Source organism: Equus asinus, chromosome 25 (genome assembly GCF_041296235.1).
Source record: "Equus asinus isolate D_3611 breed Donkey chromosome 25, EquAss-T2T_v2, whole genome shotgun sequence".
NCBI classification, from domain to species: Eukaryota; Metazoa; Chordata; class Mammalia; order Perissodactyla; family Equidae; genus Equus; species Equus asinus.
In genome coordinates, this window is record NC_091814.1 from 24,073,456 (window position 1) to 24,098,696 (window position 25,241).

The 25,241-nt window shown below is 49.9% G+C and overlaps 1 protein-coding gene and 1 long non-coding RNA gene across 4 annotated transcripts; both read left to right on the forward strand.

The window, feature by feature from the left end:
- The first annotated feature begins 1,389 nt into the window (after positions 1–1,389).
- Positions 1,390–21,524, forward strand: LOC123280557 (low affinity immunoglobulin gamma Fc region receptor III-like). 2 transcript variants are annotated; one of them, XM_070497861.1, is made up of 6 exons: positions 1,390–1,687; positions 15,209–15,334; positions 15,788–15,808; positions 16,148–16,405; positions 18,427–18,681; positions 19,782–21,524. In XM_070497861.1, the coding sequence occupies exons 1-6, from the start codon at positions 1,405–1,407 to the stop codon at positions 19,958–19,960; spliced, it is 1,122 nt and encodes a 373-aa protein (XP_070353962.1). In that variant the 5' UTR covers positions 1,390–1,404; the 3' UTR covers positions 19,961–21,524. The 2 variants fall into 2 exon arrangements, with proteins under 2 accessions (XP_070353962.1, XP_070353963.1); XM_070497862.1 differs by having other exon boundaries at positions 16,151–16,405.
- Positions 1,841–9,312, forward strand: LOC139042078 (uncharacterized). 2 transcript variants are annotated; one of them, XR_011498299.1, is made up of 5 exons: positions 1,920–2,070; positions 3,478–3,536; positions 6,359–6,458; positions 8,039–8,199; positions 8,319–9,312. It is a non-coding gene; the product is annotated as an uncharacterized lncRNA (long non-coding RNA). The 2 variants fall into 2 exon arrangements; XR_011498298.1 differs by lacking the exons at positions 6,359–6,458; positions 8,039–8,199 and having other exon boundaries at positions 1,841–2,070.
- Positions 21,525–25,241: the final 3,717 nt, after the last annotated feature.

Genomic DNA, 25,241 nt, shown 5'->3' on the forward strand with positions numbered 1-25,241 from the left:
TGTTTCGGGAAGGACCGTTGCCAGTGGGTTCGAGGCGCTCGGGCAGCCTCCTGTGGTGAGTGCGCCAGGCCCGCGCAGCGGTGGACGTGAGAAGGTGGTGGGGTCCGGAGAAGTGCGTGTACGGGCCTGGAGTTTCGCGTGGCGGCCACAGGCCGGAGCCCCAGCACGGGCTGGCCAGGAAGGTGGTTGGGCGTGCGGGAGGCCCCGGAGGCTGACGTTGGTTGGGCGGGCCAAAAGGTCAGCGTGTCAGGAGTGGGATTCGAACCCACGCCTCCAGGGGAGACTGCGACCTGAACGCAGCGCCTTAGACCGCTCGGCCATCCTGACGGCGGGCCTGGGCGCGTGGCCGCTCGCCTGGCTGGGTGCCGACGCGGCCGGCGGGGCCCTTGGCCGCCCGCGGCGCCTGGCGGGCGTCTTTGTGGGCGCGCCACGGACGGGACGCGCGCGCCGGCCGACGGGGAGCAAGGCCAGCGGACTCGCCCGGTTCCGCCGCCACTGCTCCGTCGCCCACCCCGGGCGCCGGCCGGGACAAGGACGCGGCCCGGCGCGCGCCCCCCTTCTCCTCGCCGCCTCGCTGGCTCTCTCGAGAGGGCCTCTTCCTCGCGGCGCAATCTCCGCACGGGAGGCAAGAGGCGGCGCAGACTCCGCATTTCCAGCCGCCGCCGCCGCCGCCGCCGCCGCCAGGGCCGGGCGCGCGGTCGGGGTCGCGGTCCGCTTTGCTGGATGAGGCGGTCGTTTGGCTGTCGGGTCGGATGGGGCACACGTGCCGGGCACCGGTGGCGGGCAGGGCCTCGAGGGCGGGGGTCGGCGTCGGCAGGCAGCCGGAGAGCGGTCGGGCGCCGGGGCGGCCGCCGCCGTCCTCGTTAGTATAGTGGTGAGTATCCCCGCCTGTCACGCGGGAGACCGGGGTTCGATTCCCCGACGGGGAGGCAAGACGTCCCTTTTTGGTGGCTGGCGCCGCTCTGCGTCCGGCCGCTTGCCCCCGAGGGCCCTTCTTCGCCCTGCCGCGCCCCGCCCTCCAGCCCCCGAGGGCGCTTCTTCGCCCTGCCCCGCCCTCCAGCCAGGCGCAGGCCGCCAACCCGTGCCCGGCCTGCCCACGGGGACCCCTCCCCGAGGCCCCCTCGCCGTCGGGCGGCGGTCGTTCGGCACGGCCGAGCCAAGGCTTCCTCTGCTCCCCGCAGCGCCCGACGAGCGGCCCGCCCCCAGCGGCTGGCGCACGGGGCTCCCTGCGACGCGACGCGACGCGCGACGCGCGCTGCACAGCTGCCGGGACGGGCGGCGGGTGGGTCCTCTCTCGGTGCGCGCAGCTGCCTCGCCGAGCAGCCTGTGGAGAGGGGCTGGGGCGAGCCGGACGGTGGAGGGCGGGCGCCCGGCCGGGGCTTTGGCGGGGCGGTCGGCGTGGGAATGGCGGTCGCTTGGTGGCGCGGCAGCGAGGGCGCCCCCCAGAGGCGGTCCGTCCCGGCGGACGAGGGCTGCCGCGTCGGGCGCGGCGCTGGCGCTGGCGCGGGGCGGCGGTTGGTGGCGCCGGTGGCAGCGCCGCGCTGCGGGCGGGCGGGGCGTCGGAGCAGGGCTGCGCCAGGCGGCGGCGGCGGCGGCGGCGGCGGCGGCGGCGGCCGGACGGCTGTGGCGCGAGCCCCGGGCCGGCGTCTCGGGGCAGGTCGGGCTGTGCGGCGTTGGTGGTATAGTGGTGAGCATAGCTGCCTTCCAAGCAGTTGCCCCAGGTTCGATTCCCGGCCAACGCAGCGGGCTGACGTTTTGACAAGCTGCGGGGCCCTCCTTCCCCGGAGGCGGGCGGCAGGCGGGCGGCTGTGCGTGTGTGTGCGCGTGCGTGCAGGCAGGAGGCGCGCGCAGCGTTTTGAGGGCGCGGCGAGCAGGAAGCCGGCGAGGGCGCGTCCCTGGGCCTTGGCGGTGGGCGGTTCGCCTGCGCAAGGCTGGGGGCCCCGGTGGCGAGGGAGCGGCGAGCGGGCGGGCTGCGGGCCCCTTGTCGAGGAGGCGCAGGCGAGGCAGGAAACCCGACTGTCCCTGGTGTTCCAGTGGTTAGGATTCGGCGCTCTCACCGCTGCGGCTCAGGTTCGATTCCCGGTCAGGGAAGCCGTTCTTCTTTCTCTCCGCCTGCCGGCCGGCCGACCTCCACATCCCCGGCGCGGCGGGCGCGCCCACGACAGTGCTCCCCTCCACATAGTTTTATCCCGCGCCAGAGCTCGCTCGCTTCGCCCCTTGCCCCCTGGTCTCGGCGTCTTGACACTGCCACGCGTCTCCCGCCACGTCCTGTCCATGCCACCTCCACCCCAGCCAATCTTTTGGCCCCCGCTCGCTCCCTGGAGGTCTCCCCTCGCTCCCCTCCTTCCTCAAAGTCGCGAAGGAGACTTGCCGCGTCCGCTTCTCTCCCGCCGTGGCCAGGAGCACACAGCCTCGGTTGCCGCACGTGCTTCGACTCTCCAGCAGCCCTGATGCGGCCGGGACAAAGCTCGCGGCCCACAGGAACCCCCTTCCTCGCTCAAGTGGGGCTGCCGGTTAGGGATTGGGCCGGGAGAGGACAGGGGTCTCCCTGCTCAGCGAGGGCCACCTGCTGTGGCCTGTGGTCCCTTCTTTTGCCCCTCACGCCCGCTTTCCCGCCTTTGCCAGACCGTCACTGGTCTGTATTAGCGCCATTAGTTTAAGGTTATTGTAAGTGTTTACTCTTGGTCAATTACGTAGGAGGAAATGATAAACCTGGTGTGTAACTTTTGTGAATTTTTATATTCTCAAGCTGTGTTAGTCTTCTAACAATCATCTCCTTGCTCATGTACACCTTAGTAGTTTGAAGTTGAAGCTAGAGCCTTGCAAACAGTATACTACACTTAGTCCAGGAACATCTTGATTGCTGTCTTGGTGTTTCCTTGGCAAGTCTCCCAGTTGGCCTTGTTTGGGTCTGGACCTGTCCAGACCTTTCTTGTTTTCTGCAGGTGGTTAAGGGCAGCTGTACGGCCTGGTTGTGAGGTCAACTGAGGAGTGTAGCTTCGCCTCCTTTTTCTTCTCCCACGCTGCCTCTGAAGTTTCTGCAGCCTTACAGTTCGCCTTACCGTTCCCTTTACTGTACTGTTGTTTATTTGAAAAGAGCAGGTAGTGCTTCCTGTGTTGTACTCCCCACACTGTTGGGACCTGAAGCCCAGTTTTTCAGTGTCTGGCGCATACCCAGGCAGCGGCCAGGAGCCGGTGTATGGCTGGCTGATTTGCGGGGACTGAGTTTAGGTGGAAGTGTGGGAGTGCCTGTTGGCAAAGTTGGCCTTCGCTGTCGTCCTTTCTCTAGTAGGAGGGTTCCACCCCTGGCTCTCCCTCAAGCGGATACAGACTGGCTGTGGCATCTTAGGACACTCTGCCTTCCCTTTCCTGTAGTATGGATGCTCCGTGACTTCTGCTTTGTTGTATGAATGTTAACTTTTCAAAGATGTATTTTAAAAATTGAAAATAATTAGAGTCTCTTTCCTAATTTTGTAGATGTGTCCTTTGGAGGAGCTGGTATCATATTAAACATGTACTGTTTCTCTACATTGCTGGTATGTTTCTTCTTTCTTTTTTGATATTTGGACACTACAAGTATGACCTGGTTTTGGTCATTCATTTGCTCGTCCAATTACTGACACATATTGTCAGAATATCATGTGGTTCTATGGGATCTGGCTTATAGGATCTTAGGCTCATTGTTTCTTTACTCCTCTGTACATCTCAATACACTTGTGTTGGTTCAAATATTTAAACCTACATAATTCAAATCATGGTCCCATAGCCGTTATGATATTGGTGTGTGTAAATTCTTCCCTTGCATGACAAAAGTCACGTGTTTTTACTTGAAAAACATATAACTGGTTCCATTCACCATACACAGGGTCACATGGTAAAGATAAAACGAAAACATTTGCAATATCTGGACCAGGGAAATCAGTTTTATTCTTCACTTGTTTTCTCAGAAATCAATACAAAAAGGAGACGGGAACAGTGGAAAAAATCCATGAAGTCCATAATGGTATTCATAGAAGAATTTCAAATACACAATCTGTATGTGAACATATTTAGTCTCACTAATAATCTATCAAATACTGATGAAAACAAGCTTGTGATGTTTTAAATACCTTTTCCCATTGTAATATGAATGGTTTCATACAAATGTGAAATCACAAGAGTAAAACTCCGTAGAACATTGAGAGGGAGCAGGGCCCTGCTGACACCTTGACTGCAGACTTCCAGCCTCCAGAACTGTGAGAGAATAAATTTGTGTTGTTTTAAGCCAGTCAGTGTGGTAATTTGTTCTGGCAGCCCTAGGAAAGGAATGCGGTTTCCATAGCCACCATCTAGATTTTACAATCCACATTCTACGTACATCCTTTATCACATATCCACCTATGTATTCGAACTTCTAGTTTGTGATATTTTTAGCCTTATCAGATATTATCCACATTTTAAATATTTAACAATTCAGTGTTGCTGAGGGTCTAAGGAAATGATCAATATCATCCACTTTGTTGGAAGTAAACTTATACTCCCAAGTTTTTATAGAAAAATTTAGATCTATCTAAATTTAATTTTTCCAAGATTTTTTTTTGAAAGATTTAATTTTTTCCTTTTTTTCCCCAAAGCCCCCCGGTACATAGTTGTGTATTCTTAGTTGTGGGTCCTTCTAATTGTGGCACGTGGGAGGCCGCCTCAGCGTGGCTTGATGAGCAGTGCCATGTCCGTGCCCAGGATTCAAACTGACGAAACACTGGGCCGCCTGCAGTGGAGCACACGAACTTAACCACTCGGCCACGGGGCTGGCCCCTCCAAGATTTTTTTAATGCTTATTTTGGTGAGGAAGATTGGCCCTGAGCTAACATCTGTTGCCCATCTTCCTCTTTTTTTTCTGTTTTCTCCCCAAAGCCCCACTACCTAGTTACATATCCTAGTTGTATCTCATTCTAGTTCTGCTATGTGGGACACTGCCACAGCATGGCTTGATGGGCGGTGCTAGGTCCGCACCCAGGATCCAAACCAGGGAACCTTGGCCGTCTAAGCAGAGCAGGCGCCCTTAACCACTTGGCCACGGGGCCCACCTCGGGATCTATCTAAGTTTTAAATGTGTTTATCTTTTATCAAACAGTTGCATTGAAGAAATTTATCTTCCCAAATGTTTGCCCTAGTGGGCAAACTTGTATGTTCATTGTTTCATTATTTCTATTATAGAAAACTAGTAAATATCCCACGTGTTCATAATTAAGAACCTGTTAACAAATATACAACACAATGTAGCTGTGTAAAAGTGTGAGTAGATAAGTACATATGTCAGTTTTACTTTTGTGGTAGTCAGCTTCCCAAACAGCTTCTAATGATTCCCACTTCCTGGTTCCAAACCCTCTGCTGTCTCCTCCCACATTGTATGAGAGTTTCTCCATGTGAACAATAAAATGTACCTAAAATGAAGGTATGTCACTTCCAAGATTAGGTTAGGAACGACCATGGTTTCCACCTTGGGCTCTCGCTCTCACTCCCTCTGTCTGTCTCTTTCTCTCACTCTCTCTTTCTCACCTTCCTAACCTTCTTTGGGAGGAGCCAGTTGACATTTTGAGGAAACACAGGCAGCCTATGGAGAGGCTCCAGGGGGAGGAACCAAGGCTAGGTAGTGGAAAACCACCTGACTGAGTTCAGGATTGGATCCTCCGGTCTAGTTGAAGCTTTGGATGACTGTAAGCCCAGCCAACAGCTTGAGGACAACCTCGTGAGGACCCTGAGCCTGAACCAGGAAGCTTAATGGTCCTGGATTCCTGACTCCAGACTGTGTCGTTATAAATGTTTGTTGTTTTAAGCTGCTAAGTTTTGTGGTAATATGTAGTCATAGATAAGTAGTACAAATAGTATGTTAAAAAGTAAATTGGGGGCCAGCCTGGTGGCATAGTGGGTAAGTTTGCAGTCTCCACTTTGGTGGCCCGGGGTTGGCTCCCCAGATCCCGGGTGCAGACCTAGCAGTGCTCATCAAGCCACACTGTGGCAGCATCCCACATAAATTAGAGGCAGATTGGCACAGATGTTAACTCAGCAACAATCTTCCTCAAGCAAAAAGCAGAAGATTGGCAACAGATGTTAGCACAGGGCCAATCTTCCTCACACACACACATATGAAAGTAAATTGTACCATTGTATAATCATACTATATTATGATAAATCATTATATATATAATTTTTTTGTATGAACACTTGAACTTCATAACATAATAAAATGGCGAGTAGGGGCTTATGTAATTTATTCTGCTGTATTATTTAAACATTTTTACAATTAACTTTTTTTATTGATGTATAGTTGAGCTTTCTTGATGTATAATTGGCATATAATAAAATGTACATTTTTAAGGTATAGAATTTGATAAGTTTTGACATATGGAAACATCACTAGATCAAGATAATGAACAGCCTCTGTCTGGGCCACGGTTTCCTCGTTTATAAAATGAAAGGTGGGTTTGGATTTCAGCATTCTATTCGTATGATGGTATAAATGAAACTTCTGCCCTTAAATTCTGGTGTCAGCAGCTTGAATCAGCTGCCAGCTGATGTCACATTTCACACTTTTTTCTTCTCTTTCTGCATAGGGGAAACCTACCACACAATTTATCATAAATTCCCATTTGGGGGAAGGAGGAGGGCCAAAGTGGTGATTAGGCACATGTGTGTGGTGATAGATTGTAATTAGTCTTTGGGTGGTGAGCATGATGTAATCTACACAGAATTTGGAATATTTTATGATGTACACCTGAAATTTACATAATTTTATAAACCAATGTTACTGCAATAATTTAAAAAAATACATGAAATTCAAATTTGGAAACAAGATGCAGACGCTTCAGTACCCTTGCATCCAGAGTGAATGGGCATGTTCTGGTGATGATTTAGGTGATGCTAAGTTGAACCACCAAGATCCAAGATTTGGCATTAACAATTTCATTATGAGAAGGAATAACGGCAGCATGTACGAAGGATTGTGATAACGCTAAGTTAACAATTCAGGTCATGCTGATGAAATATTCCAAAGGAGACTGGAAAGAAAGCTGGGATAAAGAGAGTTTAGAGAGCCTAGTTGTACATGGGAAAGTGAGCAGGCTACAGAAAAATAAGGGAACTTTTGTGCCCAAACTTCTACCTCCAAAGAAGGCTGGAGAGGGCACAAAGGCATTCGGACTGGGGACTCTCAGAAGCCTGGAAGTTCTAGGATCTCTGACTCTAAGAGAGAGAGAGGAGATCACAGAGGTCTAACCATATGGGAAAGGAGAGCAATGCTTCTAAGGAGGGTTCAGCAGGATCTCGTGCACTCGGGTGACACTTGAATTCCTCAGCTGTCTTCAACCCCATCAAGGGTATAGGGTAGCTCTGTGCAATGGGAATATGGGAACCATGCATCTAATTTTAAAATTGCTAGCAGCCACATTTAAAAAGGTAAAAAAAACAGGTGAGATTAATTTTAATAATATATATTATTTAACCCAATATATTAAAAACATTATCATTTCGACATGTAATCATAAAAATATTAGTAAGCTATTATATATTCTTTTTTCCATCCTAAGCCTTCAAAAGCCAGTGTGTATTTATACTTCCAACACATGTCAATTTGGACTGAGCACATTTCAAGTACTCCACAGGCGTAGGTGACTGGTGCCTACTGTCATATTGGCTAGCAAAGGTCTAGAGGAAGCACAGTGGATAAAACTGTTAATTCCCCAAGAGAAGTCAAGATCAGACCCTGTGCACAGGCGCTAAGATCTTAGATCACCCAAGACTTCTACCCTTGTCCCCCTGTACCTGGGGTCAAGAATGGCCACATATTTGGAGTAAAGTGTGACTACCCAGGCAACCACGAGTCTGTCAGCTGCGGTTAACACACTGACAACTAACACAGGGCTTGCAACCACTCTTTTGCTGACAGGGATCAAGAGGGAGCCCCAGAGAACCACTCTCCTCTACACGCCAACTCTTATAGCTTCACTGGCATTATCCATCTTGAGTATATCATTGTGTCCTTTATGCGTGTTTATATCAGTCAACACAGGAAGCATCAGTGTCCAGGTCATTGTCCACATCGAAATCTCCATGAGGCTCTGCACACGGATATCTGACTGCAACAGCATAGGAGACTGCAGACCAGAACTGCCCAGCTGAACCCAGTCAATCGACAGAACCAGAAGAGATCATAAGAAGCTGGTGGTTTTAAGCCATTAATTTTGAGGGGGGTTTGTTATGGCACAATAAACAAGTAAGACATTTAGGTTAAAAGTCTTGGACTCATTCTGTTTTTTTCTTTTCTTTTCTTTTCTTTTTAGGAAGATTAGCCTAGAGCTAACATCTGCTGCCAATCCTCCTCTTTTTGCTGAGGAAGCCAGGCCCTGAGCTAACATCTGTGCCCATCTTCCTCTACTTCATATGTGGGATGCCTGCCACAGCATGGCTTGCCACGCGGGGCCCTATCCACAACCCGGATCCAGGCTGGCCCCCATTTGGCTCATTCTTGACCCCTCTTTTTCTATCACTCCCGTAGCCAATCTGTCAGGAAATCCTGTCGGTTCTATCTTAAAATAAACCTAGAATTTAACACTTCTCACCACTTCCACCGCTACTCCCCTGGTTCCAGCCTCCATCTTCTCTCGCGTGGATCACTGCAGTAGCCTCTTCACTTGTCTCCCGCTTCCGCTCTCAGCACCTTACAGTCTGTTCTCAACACAGCATTCAGAATGATCCTTTTACAGCACCTCAGCTCATGTCACTCCTGTGCTCAAAATCTTTCCCTGGTTCTTCCATTTTATTCAGACTAAAAGGAACGATTTCAGAGTGTTTACCCTCGATCTGGTCTCCCATGTTCTCTCTGACCTTATCACTTACTGCTCTCTCCCTTACTCACTTCCGCTCCTCCAAACAGTTCCTTGAACATTCCACGCATAAAGCAGTTTCAAGCTCTCAAAAGACAAGAAAACAAGCCCGAAATGGAGGGCCTTATGTTAAGCCCCATGTCACTAAACCGAGACCCAACTTCATTACCGTTTTGGCTCTTCCAGAAGTGGAATCTTAAACCAGTCAGTCAGGAACCACCTGATCAGCACTAGTTAGGTAAGCTGCCTGATAGAGCCCTACAATCCCTAAAGGAAAGGAACATTGCATTTGCCAATCTGCTCCTTTGGCTCCTATCACTTCCTGTGCCTGCCTCTTCTGGCTATACAAGTCTTTCATTTTGTACAGCTCCTGGGAGCTCCTTTCTCTCTGTAAGTTTGGATATTGCCTGATTTGAATCGATTTTTGCTCAAATAAAATCTTTAAATTCTTAATATGCCTCAGTTTATCTTTTGTTTTTTTTTTTTTAAAGATTGACACCTGAGCTAACAACTTACCAATCTTTTTTTTCTTTGCTTTTTCTCCCCAAATCCCCCCAGGAGATAGTTGTGTATTTTTAGTTGTGGGTCCTTCGAGTTGCAGCATGTAGGATGCCGCCTCAGCATGGCCTGATGAGCAGTGCCACATCCACCCCCAGGATCTGAACCCCTGACACCCTGGGCCAGGGAAACGGAGCCCACATTTAACCACTTGGCCCAGGGCGGGCCGACCTCAGTTTATCTTTCAACAGATCCCTTGACTGACTGTTCCATCTGTATGGAATGTTCTCTCCCTAGGTATCCACTAGCTCAGTTCCCTTCATCTTTCAAATCTTTACTCAATGTCATCTCCTCACCATATTTAAAATTGCAATCCACGCCCCCTTCCAATCCCTTCCCTTGCTCTTTTCCCCCATATTCTTATCTCATATAATATTATATACTCTACTTATTTAATAGGTTTGTTTTTTATTTTATATCTTTCCCTAATGGAAGGGAAGCTCCCTGAATTCAGGGATCTTGTCTGTTTCATTCATTAACGTACCTCAGGTGTTTAGGACAGTCTAGCACGTAGTAAGCACCTTATAGATATTCCATGAGTGAATGAAAATCTGTTGTTTGGTTGCCCTGAGGCTTTTTCCCAGGCAACACTCACAGTTATACCTGAGGACACCCCTAGGAGCATTGTTTTGTACTTTGTCGTTCTAATGAGTCAGAAAAATGTATAATCCCAGGTAAAACCATGTTCCCATTCACAATCATGCTCAGACACGTTTCAGCTGTCCTACCTCAGAGAGAATGCTCTGCCTGTTGATGAAATTCTTCTTGAGGTGGGAGAAGCTTTCCTATGTATATTTTTGTGAGTCATGACACCCCTATTCTTGCCCTTGTTCACAGGCAGTCTTCCTCCTCAAACTGTTGTAGATCTTGTGCACAGAGCTTGAAGTCCTCTTTAGCCCCACAAAAATGCCACTCCTGGGACTGGAATGCTGAATAGAGTTTCTATAAGTTCTGAGAAATGTGTTGGGGTAGGTGGCCAGGAAATCTTACACAAGGCATTGTTAAAAACCCAAGCCTGGGATAGACACAGTTCTGTAAAATTTAATCTGAGAGAGCAGAAGAGGTTACCAGGAAACAGGTGGACATGAAGGCCCTGGATCTTCTGGAAGAAATGAATCTTCCTCTGCCCATCTCACATTTAAACATTAGGTTCAACACACATCTACCTTCAAAAGTCTACCTGAGACTTCATAGCAAATTCTTTTCTTTTCTATGCATTCTTCTCAAGAGCTATTCTTCTATAAAGCCTGTCTCTGAAGGCTGCAAATACAACTTCACTTCATGGCTTCTTTATCAATCCCATCGACTTCATTTCCTAGGAGAAATATACCACACACCCACACACACAAAACAAACCCAAACCACAAAACAAGCAAGCAAGCAACCTCAGGCTCTCCTAGTATATTCGAGGAGTCATTATACTCGGTGTCATTGTACTCTCAAATTCATGGGCTCCTGCCTGTGTGTGTGCATTTGCACCTTTCCCTAATTCTCTCTGGAAGGGACAAATATCCATCTATTGGCGTTTGAGGTGCCACTTAAAGTTTTAATGTGTTCTGAGGGTAAGGTTATCATTTCCTTTTTAGATTTCCTCCTCAAAAGCTCCTTGTTCTTCCATTGTTGTAGTCTGAATTCCAATTTCTTTCCTGTCTCTACTGCACAGTGGGGTGAGACCATGTTACTCTCTCAGCACAGTGTGGGTAGGAACAAGCCCAAACCGGGGAGCACGTCCATGGTCAGATGCTGAGCGAAGTGGGACAGGTAAAATATTAGCGTATCGGGGCAAAAGCAGAGTTAGGGGCATGAAACACACTGGAGCTGAGGTTTGGGAAGAAACACACCTTATTCACTACTACTGATTGCTCCAAAGTCTTAGCGTGTTTCGTTTGCCCAGACTCCCTAATATCAAATCCCTCTTGGGTAGTAAGTCTTGGTTCTCTGGGACTCCTTTTTGCTGGGAAGTCTGTAGCTAGAGTTTTCTATCTACTTGAATATTAAAAAAGAACTTTTCTGATCTTCCGAGAAGGTGAAACTGTATCACTTCCAGTTTAGATTTTCCCTTGTTTCTCAAGGCCTCCAACCCAGCATGCTCCGAGGACATTGTTATTTGGGTGACCCCAAATTATCATTCATTTCTCACTTATGAGCAGAGACTTGCCAGCTTTTATTTGCTGTATTAGGGTTTTTCAGAGAAACAGAACCTATAGGATATATCGAGATACACTTAAGGGGAGATTTATGATATGAATTGCTCATGCTGTGACAGAGGTTGAGAAGTCCCAAGATCTGCTGTGTACAAGCTGGAGAACCAGAAAAGCTGCTGGTGGTGTTCAGTCAGAGTCCAAAGGCCTGAGAATCCTAGGCCTGATGGTGTAAGTCCCCATGTACGTCTGAAAGCCCGAGAACCAGGAGCTCTGACGACTGAGAGCAGAAGACGGACGTGTCAGCTCATTCAGAGAGAGCTGGAATTTGCCCTTCCTCTGCCTTTTTGGTCTATTCTGCCCTTAAAGGCGTGCGTCATGCCTGCCCACACATAAATTACCATCACACTTGTCTTACCGCTTTTCATACTTGCAGCCATCTCCTGGGAGTGGAGGAGGGCACGTGTAGTAAAACGTAGCATGGTTTCACAATTTTCCATTTGTTCTCATTTAGGCTGTTTACACTGCTTGTGTTTCCTTTTCATTAGCCCACAGCACCTCTTGAGCGATGCTTCAGTGGTAAATCCCTCTTATGGGCCAGTCTTTCCCCTTCAACTGAATTGAATCTGAAAAGTCACTTAATAGAATCCTAAGTGTGGACTCCCTTTCTCCTTGGGCCAAAACAGAACCTCACAGAGGAAGACTCTCCTATAAATAAAGAAGCAAGAGCGGTCCTATCTTGAAATGGCTCGACATTATCAGTTCTCTATGGTTGCCAAAGCCCCAGTCGTCTCAAAGGGGAGAGCTTGTTAATGAAAGGACATCAAAGGAGGAACTGCCCTTTGAGAACATAAGCCAGGGAAGGATGTCCTGGGAATGGGAATGTGATTCTCCCTAAAGAATGCAGAAGCGTTACATTATGTAGGTGAAAGGAAATACCTGCGTCCACCTGAAACAGCCCAGAGCCTTATGCTTACAATTTCAATGGGAGAAACTTTCAGTGGGAGAAAATGCTGTGAACGACAGGGTAATCTTCTGCTTGGCTTCCTGTCCTTTGTCCATGGCAAGTAGCAGCGCACTGCCATCTTCCCCAGGCTCTGGGTCCCTTCTTCTCCAGCAGGCTGCATTGCTGGTTGTAGGTAATCCCTGTATCTTTGGCTCCTGCTGGGGGCAAACTACTCCAACACCTTCTTCTCCCCATTTTTGTGTTATATATATATTTTTTGAGCTTTACTGAGATATAATTGTTATACAAAAACTGCATATATTTAATGTCTGCAATTGGATGAGTTTGAGCATATGGACACACCCATGATACCGTCATCAGAATCAAGGTAATAAACATATCCGTCACTTCCGAAAGTTACCTTTTGTCCCTTCCAGTGTCTCCTTGATGAGATTTCGACCATAAAGATTTTGACAATAATGAGTCAATCCTTCCAGAAAAACTCAAATGCTAAAAACCTTGGTAATGCTCATGCATTTTGACTTGAACATTTATTAGGTACCTGACAGTGTCCATTTTACAGATGAAGCTTTGAACATTTAAGTACCTTGTCCAAGATCTCATAGTCTGAGTTAAAAAGTATTTTTTAAACCATGGTAAAAAGAAAAAACACATAACAACTAACCAGCTGTCTTAACAATTTTTAAGCGCACAGTTCAGGAGTGTTAAGTCCATTGACATTGCTGTCCAACAGGTCTTTACAATTTTTTATCTTGGAAAATTACAACTTTGTAGCATTCAGCAACAACTGCCCATTTCCGCCTCCCCAGAGCTTGGCAACCACCATTCTGTTTTCTGTTTCTGTCAGTTTGACTACCTTAGATACTTCACACACAGTATTTATGTTTTGGTGACTGGCTTATTTCACTTAGCATGATGTCCTCAGGGTCATCCATGTCGTAGCATGTGGCAGAATTTTTTTTAAGGCTGAGTAATATTCTATTCCTCGTGTGTATAAACCATATTTTGTTCACCCATACATCTGTCGATGAACATGTGGGTGGCTTCTATCTGGTGGTGATTGTGAATAAAGCTGCAATGAACATGAATGTGCAAATATCTCATTCAGATCTTGCTTTGAATTCTTTTGGATGTAAACCCAGAAATGAGGGGCCTGCCCAGTGGCGCAGTGGTTAAGTTGCAGGTTTTGCTTTCACGGCCCGAGGTTCATGGTTTGCATCCCACATGGGGACATCACATCACTTGGCAAGCCATGCTGTGGCAGGTGTCCCACATATAAAGTAGAGGAAGATGGGCACAGATGTTAGCTCAGGGCCAATCTTCCTCAGCAAAAGGAGGAGGATTGGCAGCACATGTTAGCTCAAGGCTAATCTTCCTCAAAATAATAAAAAATAAATAAATAAATAAACCCAGAAATGGAATTGCTGAATCATGTGGCAATTCTATTTTTAAGTATTTCAGAAACCTCCATACTGATTTCCATAACAGATGCACCATTTTACATTCCTAACAGCAGTGCACAAGGGTTCCAATTTCTCCACATCTTCACCAACACTTGTTATTTTCTGGGGATTTTTTTGTTTTTTTTAAGTGGCCATTCTAATGAGTGTGAGGTGATATCTCACTGTGATTTTGATCTGCATTTCTTTAACAATCAGTGAGGTTCAGTATCTTTTCAGATGCTTGTTGGCTATTTGTATATCTTCTTTGGAGAAACGTCTATTTAAGTCTTTGCCCATTCTTTAAGCAGGTTATTTGTTTGGCTTGGTTTTTATTTTTTTGTGAGAAGGATTGGCCCTGAGCTAACAACTGTTGCCAATCTTCCTGTTTTTGCTTGAGGAAGATTGGCACTGAGCTCACATCTGTGCCAATCTTTCTCCATTTTGTATGTGGGATGCCACCACAGCATGGCTTGATGAGTGGTGTCTAGGTCCACGCCCGAGATCCGAACCTGCAAACTGCGGGCCGCCAAGGTTGAGCACTCAGACTTAACCATTATGCTACCTGGCCGGCCCCTGTTTTCGCTGTTGAATTGTAGAAGGTCTTTGTATATTCATGATATTAACCCCTTATCAGATATATGATTTGCAAATATTTTCTCCGATCCCATGGCTTATCTTTTCACTCTGTTGACTGATATGCAGAAGTTTTTAAGTCTGATGTAGTTCCCTTTGCCTACTTTTGCTATCCAGGGGTGAAGGGCAGATGAAGGAAAGATAGTCCTGCCTGCAGGGTACTTAGAGACTTCCTTGGATGGAGTCTTTCCTGCAGATAACTGCTCCATTGTGTTGTGGTCATTTAACATTGATTCTTATTGGTTGCACAGTTAATGGGTTTCTTCATCTTGCCTGTGTTGAAATTCATTTAAAACTTCCTGTCTACTGGCCAGAGAGGCAGCACAGGGAGTGTGGTCAGAAGGCACTGAACTGAGAACCCAAGACAAGGGCTCCATTGTCAGCTCTGCTTCCTGGTGTTTCCCCTCGTCAATTTCCTCACCGGCACAAGAACCCCTGCCCAGGGTTTTCACAGGACCAAACAAGGGGATACGTGAAAGAAAGATTTGTCTGTAAAGCTGACTCAGCTTCTCGTCTAATTTGTTACTGACTGATTAGCAGAAATGGAGTCTTGTGACTGATGAAACTGAATGAGAGAATGTAACAATTTCCTTCCTCTTTTCTAAGTTCCTCTCCCAAATGCCACTGGACTCAGGCCCAGTTCTGGGATGACTGTGGAGATCCCGATGTTTCCAAATGTACATCCTGGTAACCAGTGGCTGCTTCAACCACTGCCCGTTTTGCTGCTGCTAGGTGAGTGAGGGTCATCGTGGAACAGGGCAGTTTCAGTCACTTCTGTGAGGGCTCCAGGGTTCAGTGTGATGAGGGGCAGCCCTGGGCCCTGGAAGCTGGGGACAGATTGAAAGGGGGTGAAAGAACCCTGAATTCTTACCATTCCACTGGTTCCTCAGATTGGAATTCAGAGGTTCTTTCACAGTCCCTGCCCCACACATTCATGTTTCCCTTGTAGCCATGTGGAGAGACAGGGCTGAGGTGAGGAGAACATGAGAAATGAGTACTCTTATAAGAGGACTGGAAACAGGCTGGAAACTGGAAACAACGTGACTAGAAACAGGCTCTGAGATGGGTCCTGGGGAAGAAGGAGCCCAACATCACCTCCCTCTCCCTCTCTCCACACCCATCCTGCTACGTTCACTCCCCTCATCTTTCCTGCTCTACACTGATCCATTCTCTTCTCTTTTATAGCTTCTGCAGACAGAGGAGCTGGTGAGTTTGCTCTTTGCTTTCTTGGGCTTATGGTGTTATTGCCTCACAATGTGAGGCTCTATTTCCCATGTAGGGAAATGTCTGTTCCACCAAGAACCAGGCTTGGGTTCAGCAGGGGTGGTTCCCCCATTTTAGTGGGACCTGGGATTTGATTCTTGGTCGGATTCCCATTGGATCCACCAAAGATCTAAAGGGAATGAGGCTGCTGGAAGTACACAGATCTTTAATTGGGTCTGCAGTAGGACTCTCTGGCCCCTGGTCTCCCCTGGGAACTCCTTTGGAATCTATGGTCCCTCCAAGGTTATTTATTCCCATCCCTTTCTGCTCTCTGTCCCTCAGCAGGTCTCCCGAAGGCTGTGGTGAGCCTTGAGCCCCCATGGATCAACGTGCTCCAGGATGATTCTGTGACTCTGAAGTGCCAGGGGGCCCATACCCTTGAAGACCACCCCACTCAGTGGTTCCATAATGGGAGCCCCATCCCGACCCAGGTCCAGCCCAGCTACAGCTTTAAGGCCCAAGAGAATGACAGTGGAGACTACAGGTGCCAGACGGGCCAGATGAGCCTCAGTGACCCTGTGCATCTGGATGTGATTTCCGGTCAGTGGAGGAAGGTCCAGGGAGTGTCGGGGAGGACAAGGAGAGATGAAATCTGTTGATGTGGTAGAAATTTTTAGGAAACAGGGGTGCCTGTTTACTGGAAACCATCGCTGTGAGTTGGTTGAAGTAGTTCTTGCCCACTCATTTCCCTTTTCACCAACCCCCTTTGCTTGGTGTGTGTGGTGGGGGTGGAAGATCCTAAGACATTCCTCAGAACACGTTAGGCTGTTTGGCCTCAGTCCTGATTGAGTAGGAAGGTTACTTGGCCACAAACAAGCAGCAGGAGGTGAGAGAAGCAGAAGGAAATTTCTGCTCCATAAAACCATCCTACCCTCATGGCTGTGTGGTAAAACTCAGGGATTGAAGGCAACCAGACTGCAAAGGTCCTAAGCTGAGATCATGCCTGTCAGGGTTGAGGAGGTCGTTCTGCCCAAGCTGCTGGAGACCAGAGGGAGCTATGGAATCTGGAAGATGAGGTCAAAGGGGAGGGGGACGGGAAGGGGTCGAGCATGTGGCAGCTGGTAGTCTGGTATGATGACTTGGACTGATATTCCTGAAGGAGATGAGAATTCATTAGATGGGTTTAATTAAAGGAGTCACAGGATCTGACTTAGGTTTATGTAAATATCTGACAGTGTTCAGTTTAATAGACTCTGTAGGGAAATGCTCCTACACACTGTATTACCCCCCTTCCAATGTCTGAAATATGAGCCATTTATATTGTAGTTGACTTCAGCTGCATCTTGGTGCATAAACCCTGAAGATGGTCACATGTGAGCTTTCAGTGTTTTAATTCTGTTTCACATCAGGAGGGTGATTTTCTGGTAGTCTTTTAAGGTCCTGTGCCAGAGATGCTGGTGGTGGAGTCACTTTCTGTTGATGGTGCTCAATGGAAAGGGAAATAAATATTGACTCAACCTCACACACCTGACCAATGACATCACAGCTACCCAACTCTTCTCTTGGTGCATTGCCACCTCAGAAACAGCTGGTTGTACTTCTGAGTTTTCCTACAAAAATGTAAAAATATAATTGTAACCAAACTTGGTTCTGAAAGGTCATTAGAGGAAAACCACCTCGTCCCATCCTCCATTGTGCAAAGAGATTAAGCCCGTGAGCCCTAGGAGCCCAGAGGGAAACAGTAGGGGCACAATCAGAATCCTGACTTCAGATTTCTGTCTCACGCTACCTTGCCTTTCATATACAGAATACTGTTTTCCTAAAGGAGTTTTCATTTAAATAAGATGTAACAAATTCTAGTATTTCTTCTTATAATAAATAGAGTAATTTGATTTTCTTCCCTATTAGCTTTACTGAAACATTCTCTGTAGCCCTGCAAGGTAGCCACATTTCAGAATCTGATTCCTGTGCCATCAGTGAAGGGAGGCCTTGGTTGGGAATGGGACTCTTTGTAAGGAGGGAGGAAAAGTGATTTTAGTTAAAAAGCTTTCTTTAATGCTCCTCTTGTGCAGAGTTGCAACTGAATACTGAATTCGCAAGATCACACATTTCCATTTCTAATGTGGAAGGAAGATTCCATTCAGGGTTGGTGAGGCATTATTAAAGCTCTGCTTCCTTACTAATATGGTTAATGGCTGCTCACCCTCATTTTCCAAATATGTTCAAAAGTTTGTAATCCCCAGACCACCAATGCTGTATCCACACAAACTGAAGGTTTCAGGTCCTGTTCAGCAACCTCTACAGTTACTGAAATGCACTCATTTCCTTATCATATATAGTGTTTTTAATACCTCAAAATCAGCCCACACCCCTGGGCCAAGGAGTCGTGTTCCTACCATGCATCTTTGGAACTTGTGAAAACTTCTGTCCTTCAGAGGTCCCACAGATAATACCATATCTTCCCGGTAAGAGAGTGCTCACACTAGCCATGAAGAATCTTCAGTTCCTCTGCTCGACATCTCTTCCAATTCTGTGAGTGGGTAATGTTGCCCTATGCATGAGGCTCCAAGGGCCTTGGTATCCAGCCTTAGAACTTTTCCTTCCCATATTGTGTCTTTCAGACTGGTTGCTGCTCCAGACCCCTCGCCTGGTGTTCCAAGAGGGGGAGCCCATCCACCTGAGGTGCCACAGCTGGAGAAGCAACCCTCTGTACAAGGTCGTATTTTTCCAGAATGGAAAATCCAAGAAGTTTTCCCCTGTCAATTCCAGCTTATTCATCCTAGGAGCGAGCCTTAGTCACAGTGGCGAGTACCACTGCACAGGATTTATAGGGCAGATGCTGCGCTCCTCACAGCCTGTGAACATCACTGTCCAAGGTGAGAACCAAGGCTGTTCTAGGAGCTTCAAGCCCCAGAAGAATGGGTAGGGAGAGGATCACTGATCTTTTCTGAACTTCAGTACCTGCTTTCTCCTGAGTGGGCCTCTTTCATGTCAACAGGAACCCTAAAAGTCCTAGCTGGACCTGATGGCTGTGTGGCTTTGCAGCTCTGTCTCAGCTCATTCCTCAGGGATTACAGAAACAGGTGTGATTCACCTGAAGTTTTAACTTTCAGGGGACAGAAGCCACCTTTTCATCCCCCCAAATCCATCCACCAGACATAACCACCCTCCCTGTTCCCACCTCATTCAAACCACTCCACTTTGCCATATGGCCCTCTTGTCTCTAGGATTCTGAGGCTTCTTGTGCCTCCCTACTCACCCTCTCAGCCTAGGCTCCCATCTAAGCTCTGGGCATCCATGTCGGCATGAGGATCTCTCTCCACAAGCAAAGAACTAGGCTTCTGTCTGCTCCTGAGAAACTGTGTGTTGTGAAATCCATATGATGCCCTTTCAGGAGCCTCACAAACTATAGTCTTGGTCAGTGAATATCACCCAGTGAATATCACTCCTGGGCTCAGAGGAGGTGGAAAGTGACAATGTGTTGATGTGGTCTGTGGATTCCCCAGATCAATATTTCCCAAAATACATCCCTTGAGAGGCTTTTCAGAATGAATGATTGTGTGGTCCTTAATGCAGAAGATGCTGAGTACTCCATTCCTCTCCATTTATAATCATAATGCTCATTAAAGACTTCTAGAAGTCGTATTGTAAAAAAAACTGTTCATCTAAGTTTTATAAGGCATCTACCCAACCTAGGTTACCACGAAACCTTTTACCTGTATAACTTCTATTAATGTCCCTCAGAACACATGTGCAAGGTCACCCTTTGGGAAATGCTGATCCAGAGCTTTATTTGGGAAGGCTAGACATGAAGAGATCCTATGAGACTTCCTGGGCTCCTGTCTGCTCTTGGCCTTGGCCTTAGCCCCTGGCTTGGGTGACTTCACAAAGGCTCCCCAACAGGGACCTGACTGTTTATTCCAAATTTCTGCCTTAACAACTGGCAATCTTCTCATCCCTCTGCCTCTCTTTTTAGGTCTGGCAACTGTATTCGTCTTTCTCCGTTGGTTTCAAATCGCTTTCTGCCTGGTGATGGGACTCCTGTTTGCAGTGGATACAGGGCTGTATGTTTCTGTGCAGAGAGACCTTCCAAGATCAGTGGGAGATGGGAAGAATTGCAAAGTGAGATGGAGCCAGGGCTCTGAAAACAAATGAGGTCTGGGCCAAGGAGACTCCAACCACCCTTGTGACCTGTGATCTTCAGAGCCAGATGTCAACAGGCCCCACCTTCGCTGAGCTCCTGAGGATCAAGGCACAGTCACAGCCCACCTAGCTTGACAAGGACTATTGCTGTGGCAGATGTGTTTTCATAGCCCTTAGACAGAGGCTCCCCAAATCTAGAAAAACTCAGTAAATCCTGCGTCTCCTTTCAATCAATCCAGCAATCTGAGCGCTTCTCAGTACTGTGCTACCAGCACCTCGGTCCAATCCACCATCATGTCTCACTTGGGTTACTGCAGTAGCTTCCTGATGGGGCTCCCTACACTCACCCTGCCACCCTACAGTCGATTCTCACCACAACAGCCAAAGTGATCTTTTAAAAATGTGTGTTGTATCTTTTTTTATTTTTTTTTGAGGAAGATTAGCTGTGAGCTAACCACTGCCAGTCCTCCACTTTTTGCTGAGAAAGCCTGGCCCTGAGCTAACATCTGTGCCCAACTTCCTCTACTTTATACGTGGGATGCCCACCACAGCATCGTGCTCAGCGGTGCCATGTCCACACCCGGGATCCCAACCCACAAACCCCATACCTCTGAGAAGCAGAACATGTGAACTTAACCGCTGCTCCACCGGGCTGCCCCCTGTGTGTTGTATCTTTCAGTTCTTTGCTCAAAGCAACGCCAGAGCTCCCCCTTGCAATTAAGAGGAAAGCTAAAGCCTTTGCAATGTTCTACTAGGCACTACATGATCTTGCTCCTCACTGCCTCTCTGACCTCATCTCCTGCTCTTCCTTGCTTCCTTGAACACACCAATTCTACTTCTGCCTAGGGCTTATGTCATTAGGTTCTTTCTTACCGATATCCACATCACACTTCATTATGATCTTTCCTCAAATGTCACCTTATCCATGAGGGCTCCTTGATCCTTCAATATAACCCCAGTCTCCCACCATCCCCTAATCCCCTTGTTTAATTGTTTAATTGACAATTGTTTCATCAACAATCTCTTGTGTAATTGTTTATTGTGTGTCTCCTCCTCTCATCAGAATGAGAGCTCTGGGAGAGCAGGCCCTGTGTCTATTTTGTTCACGACCGTATTCCTGAGTCCAGGTCAGTGTCTGGCACATGATAAAGGAGTCAATAAATATTTGTGGAATGAGGAAATTCTTCAGCATTTGAAATCAGAGTATTGTAAACCTAGAAAGTCCTTGGAAATGACACAGTCTAACCTCCTCATTTTAAAATTGAGTCAGCTGAGGCCCAGATGGTTGAAATGACTTCTTCAAGGATAGACAGGTAGTTGGTGTCACAGACCATCATATACACAGTTTTGGGTCATACTATACGTCTTGTTCTGCAGCTTGCTTTTCATACTCAGTCTTGGATCATGAGCATGCCTCCACTTCACAGTGTCTATTTCAGTCATCACTTTAATGTCTGTTCTACTTTTAAAGATAAATGAATACATGGAAGCATGTTGTAAAGTTAGCACTGCATACATAAGCTCCCCTATACTCCAACCTCTCTGACTTACAAAGTAAAGAAGTGAACGAGATCGGAAGAATGCCTGTGTGATGCTGTGGTTGATGTGCAGGCATGGAGGTGCTTGCTTTAGGGCTTTCCCTGGAACTCTCGGGGCTGGGTGGGTAGGTGGGGTTTTGAGGCTGCTGAGGGCTAGGAGCAAAGGTTAGAGGAGCTTGGACAAGGCAGTCCCTGAACAGAGCAGGGCACAGACCCGCGGCCAGACCACCTTTTCCCTTCTGAGGGGAGGACCCTTCTCTTGCAGGTCCTTGGACAAAATGTCTGGACTCTGACATCCAGGCCTGGCTGGCCTAGACTGTGAGAGTGAATGAATTGCAAGCTGGCAGCTTCTCTTGTTCCTGGAGTTATGAAAGAGCATAGGTTCCTCCTTTTTGAGGATGCTTTCATTTTCCACTCTGGAAGTCATTCATTGCACTCTTCTTCAAACATTCCCTTTTTTCCTGGACTGATCACCTTCCAGTACAGCTGATGTCTGTAGCAGAAGACTTTGCCAGCTCTTTCTCAGTGGTACACTGGGAGAGGGTTGACCAAGAAACCCAGTCCAGAAGGGGGACTGACCTCTGCATCCTCACCCCCTCCTCCCTCTTCAAAGGCCCCAGGAACTTTCCATAGGGTTCTGAGCCATTTGAGGAGAAAAGAGCCACTACGGAGCATTGGTTTTTAGTTTCTCTTTTTGAAAATTAGTTTCCCTTGAATCAGGCAAATAAGGATATATTACAAAAAATACACTACTAAAGTTCACCATTAGAAACTATCACGTTCCCGTTAGATTCGGTCCTCGTTAGTACAGTGGAAGCCACGCCCATCAGCCGGGAGACAGGAGCTTACAGAGACCTTTTGCTTCTCTTTCCTCTGTTTCCACCTTCACGTCTCTGAAAAGGCTCCTCCTTTTGGCTTCTCAGCAGAAGTCCACGCCCGGTAGAAACACTAGAAAGCTCAAATAGGATGTTCTGGATTAAAGAAACTGAGACACGGGGAAGACCCAATTTGTAAGGCCGCAGGACTGATGGCAGGTGGGTGGCTTCGCTGACTAGTGAACTCACTCGCCCTCTGGCTTTCAGGGCATAGGATGGACTGCGGCGTGCAGCAGGTAACTCCCCACCTGAGTCCTGGCCACATGGAAAAATGCACACGGTGCCTTCCAACCTGCCTCTGGGTACGATGCTCCTCGGGTCTGGACAACAGGAGGGACATTTCACCACAGTTCATCTGCGTCTTCCTTCTCTGATTGCCGAGTTCTCTCCCAGGAGGGGGCAGGGGGACGAGGTCACCCCGGAGTCGGTGCGCCGTGTCACCAGGTCTCTGCTGCCTTCAAGAAACCCACTTCGTAAATGAGGAGGAGACTAATCAAAAGAACCCAGCCTTCAGCTAACGGCTTTCGTTTGTTTCAGCGTTATAAATGCTGCAATGGAAAAAGAAAGAAACAATTAGAATAGCGGATTGAAAGAAAACATTGAGATGCATTGGCCAGCAATCGAACCCCAGCCGTGACCCCTGGCAAACAATTGTACCACTGAACCACCCCTGCGCAGATGACCGCCACCACCAGACGCCAGGCCAGCAGCGCTCCCCACCAGCCGCCCGACACTGATCACTGCGCTCTGTGGCCAAATGCTCCAACTGAGCCAAGCGGTGGACAAGGGAGCTGAAACAGGCTCCAGGGATTAGGAGGGCGCTCGGACTGGGGACAGGCGCTGAGGCCCCAGGGCACTCAGGCACCGAGACAGAGCAGGGCTGTCCGGCCCATCCCGCGCCTTCTCTCTGGACCAGGCCGCCGCGACCCTGCCGGCGTCGCTAGAGGAAGCCAGGAGCCGCGCCCAGCCTGGCACGCACTCGAATGCCAACGAGGGGCGGCGATCGGTGGCGGGCGACGTTCCCTTCGACGACCCACGGGCCCGTGCCCAAGTCCCCTGGGCGGCGGGCTTCCCCGCGGGTGCGCTGGGCGCGTGGCCGTGCGCGGGCGCGAACAGCGCGGCCTGCCGGGCGAGGGCAGGGCAGTGCAGGACAGGGCAGGGCAGGGCTGGGTGCGAGGGCCGTGGCGTGGGGGCGGCCGTGGGAGCCGCAGGCTGGGGAGCGCCGCCTCGGCCGTCCGCCGCTGAGCGGCGCTCAGGCCAAGAGACCCGAGGGGCCTGAGCCTGGCCCCTGTGTTCTGGCCGATGGCTCGCCCGCAAGGGTTCGGCTCTGGGGTGCCTTGGTGGAGAGGCAGGAGCGCGGTCTTGGATGGCGGGCGCGCTTTGGCAGAGTGGTTGCACGCTGGAGGGCCGCCCGCGGAGGAGGTGCGCCGTCCTCGTGAGTTGGGCCCCCTAGGCGCTTTCGCGCGTGCAGACGGGGCTTGGCCCGGGCCAAGTGTGCATGTGGGCGACGGGGATCCAGGGCTTCGGCTCGCTGCTCCCCGGAGCCAGCTTGCCGGGTTGTGCTCACGTGCTAGGCAGGCCCCGTACAAGGAGGGCGCTGTGGTGGGCTGGCGAGCAGAAGGCGGGGCTGCGTGGGGCCCCGGCGAGGCCCCGACGTGAAAAGTCGTGGTGGGCACCACAGGCCAGCGAGATGGGAAGGGCGACCTGAGCAGGGTGTGGAGAGAATGGACGGGCCGGGCGGCAGGGGGCTGTGGGAAAGGACAGCGTGTTGGACGGTGTGCCGCCCGTTGCGCAGGCGTGGCGCTCCAAAAGCGAGGCGCTGTGCATCAGGCAGAAGTCAGAAGGTGACCCGTGGAGGGCTTTGCTAACGCAGGGTGGGGTGAGGGAGGGGAAGTGGGAGTGGGAACGGGAGTGGGAGTCGGAGTGCGAGTAGGTGGGAGGGCTACACAACCCACAAAGTAGGTGGGTGTGCGGAGGGGTAAGGCGAGAGCAGGCGAGGAACGATGTGGCTCGAAGTCCTGAAGCCCCCGCGAGTGGGGTCTGGTGGGAAGGGTGTGTGAGTGAGTGGGTGAGGGCGCGCGCGGTGTTTCGGGAAGGACCGTTGCCAGTGGGTTCGAGGCGCTCGGGCAGCCTCCTGTGGTGAGTGCGCCAGGCCCGCGCAGCGGTGGGCGTGAGAAGGTGGTGGGGTCCGGAGAAGTGCGTGTACGGGCCTGGAGTTTCGCGTGGCGGCCACAGGCCGGAGCCCCAGCACGGGCTGGCCAGGAAGGTGGTTGGGTGTGCGGGAGGCCCCGGAGGCTGACGTTGGTTGGGCGGGCCAAAAGGTCAGCGTGTCAGGAGTGGGATTCGAACCCACGCCTCCAGGGGAGACTGCGACCTGAACGCAGCGCCTTAGACCGCTCGGCCATCCTGACGGCGGGCCTGGGCGCGTGGCCGCTCGCCTGGCTGGGTGCCGACGCGGCCGGCGGGGCCCTTGGCCGCCCGCGGCGCCTGGCGGGCGTCTTTGTGGGCGCGCCACGGACGGGACGCGCGCGCCGGCCGACGGGGAGCAAGGCCAGCGGACTCGCCCGGTTCCGCCGCCGCTGCTCCGTCGCCCACCCCGGGCGCCGGCCGGGACAAGGACGCGGCCCGGCGCGCGCCCCCCTTCTCCTCGCCGCCTCGCTGGCTCTCTCGAGAGGGCCTCTTCCTCGCGGCGCAATCTCCGCACGGGAGGCAAGAGGCGGCGCAGACTCGGCATTTCCAGCCGCCGTCGCCGCCGCCGCCAGGGCCGGGCGCGCGGTCGGGGTCGGGGTCGGGGTCGTGTGCGGGCCGCGGGCCGCTTTGCTGGATGACGCGGTCGTTTGGCTGTCGGGTCGGATGGGGCACACGTGCCGGGCACCGGTG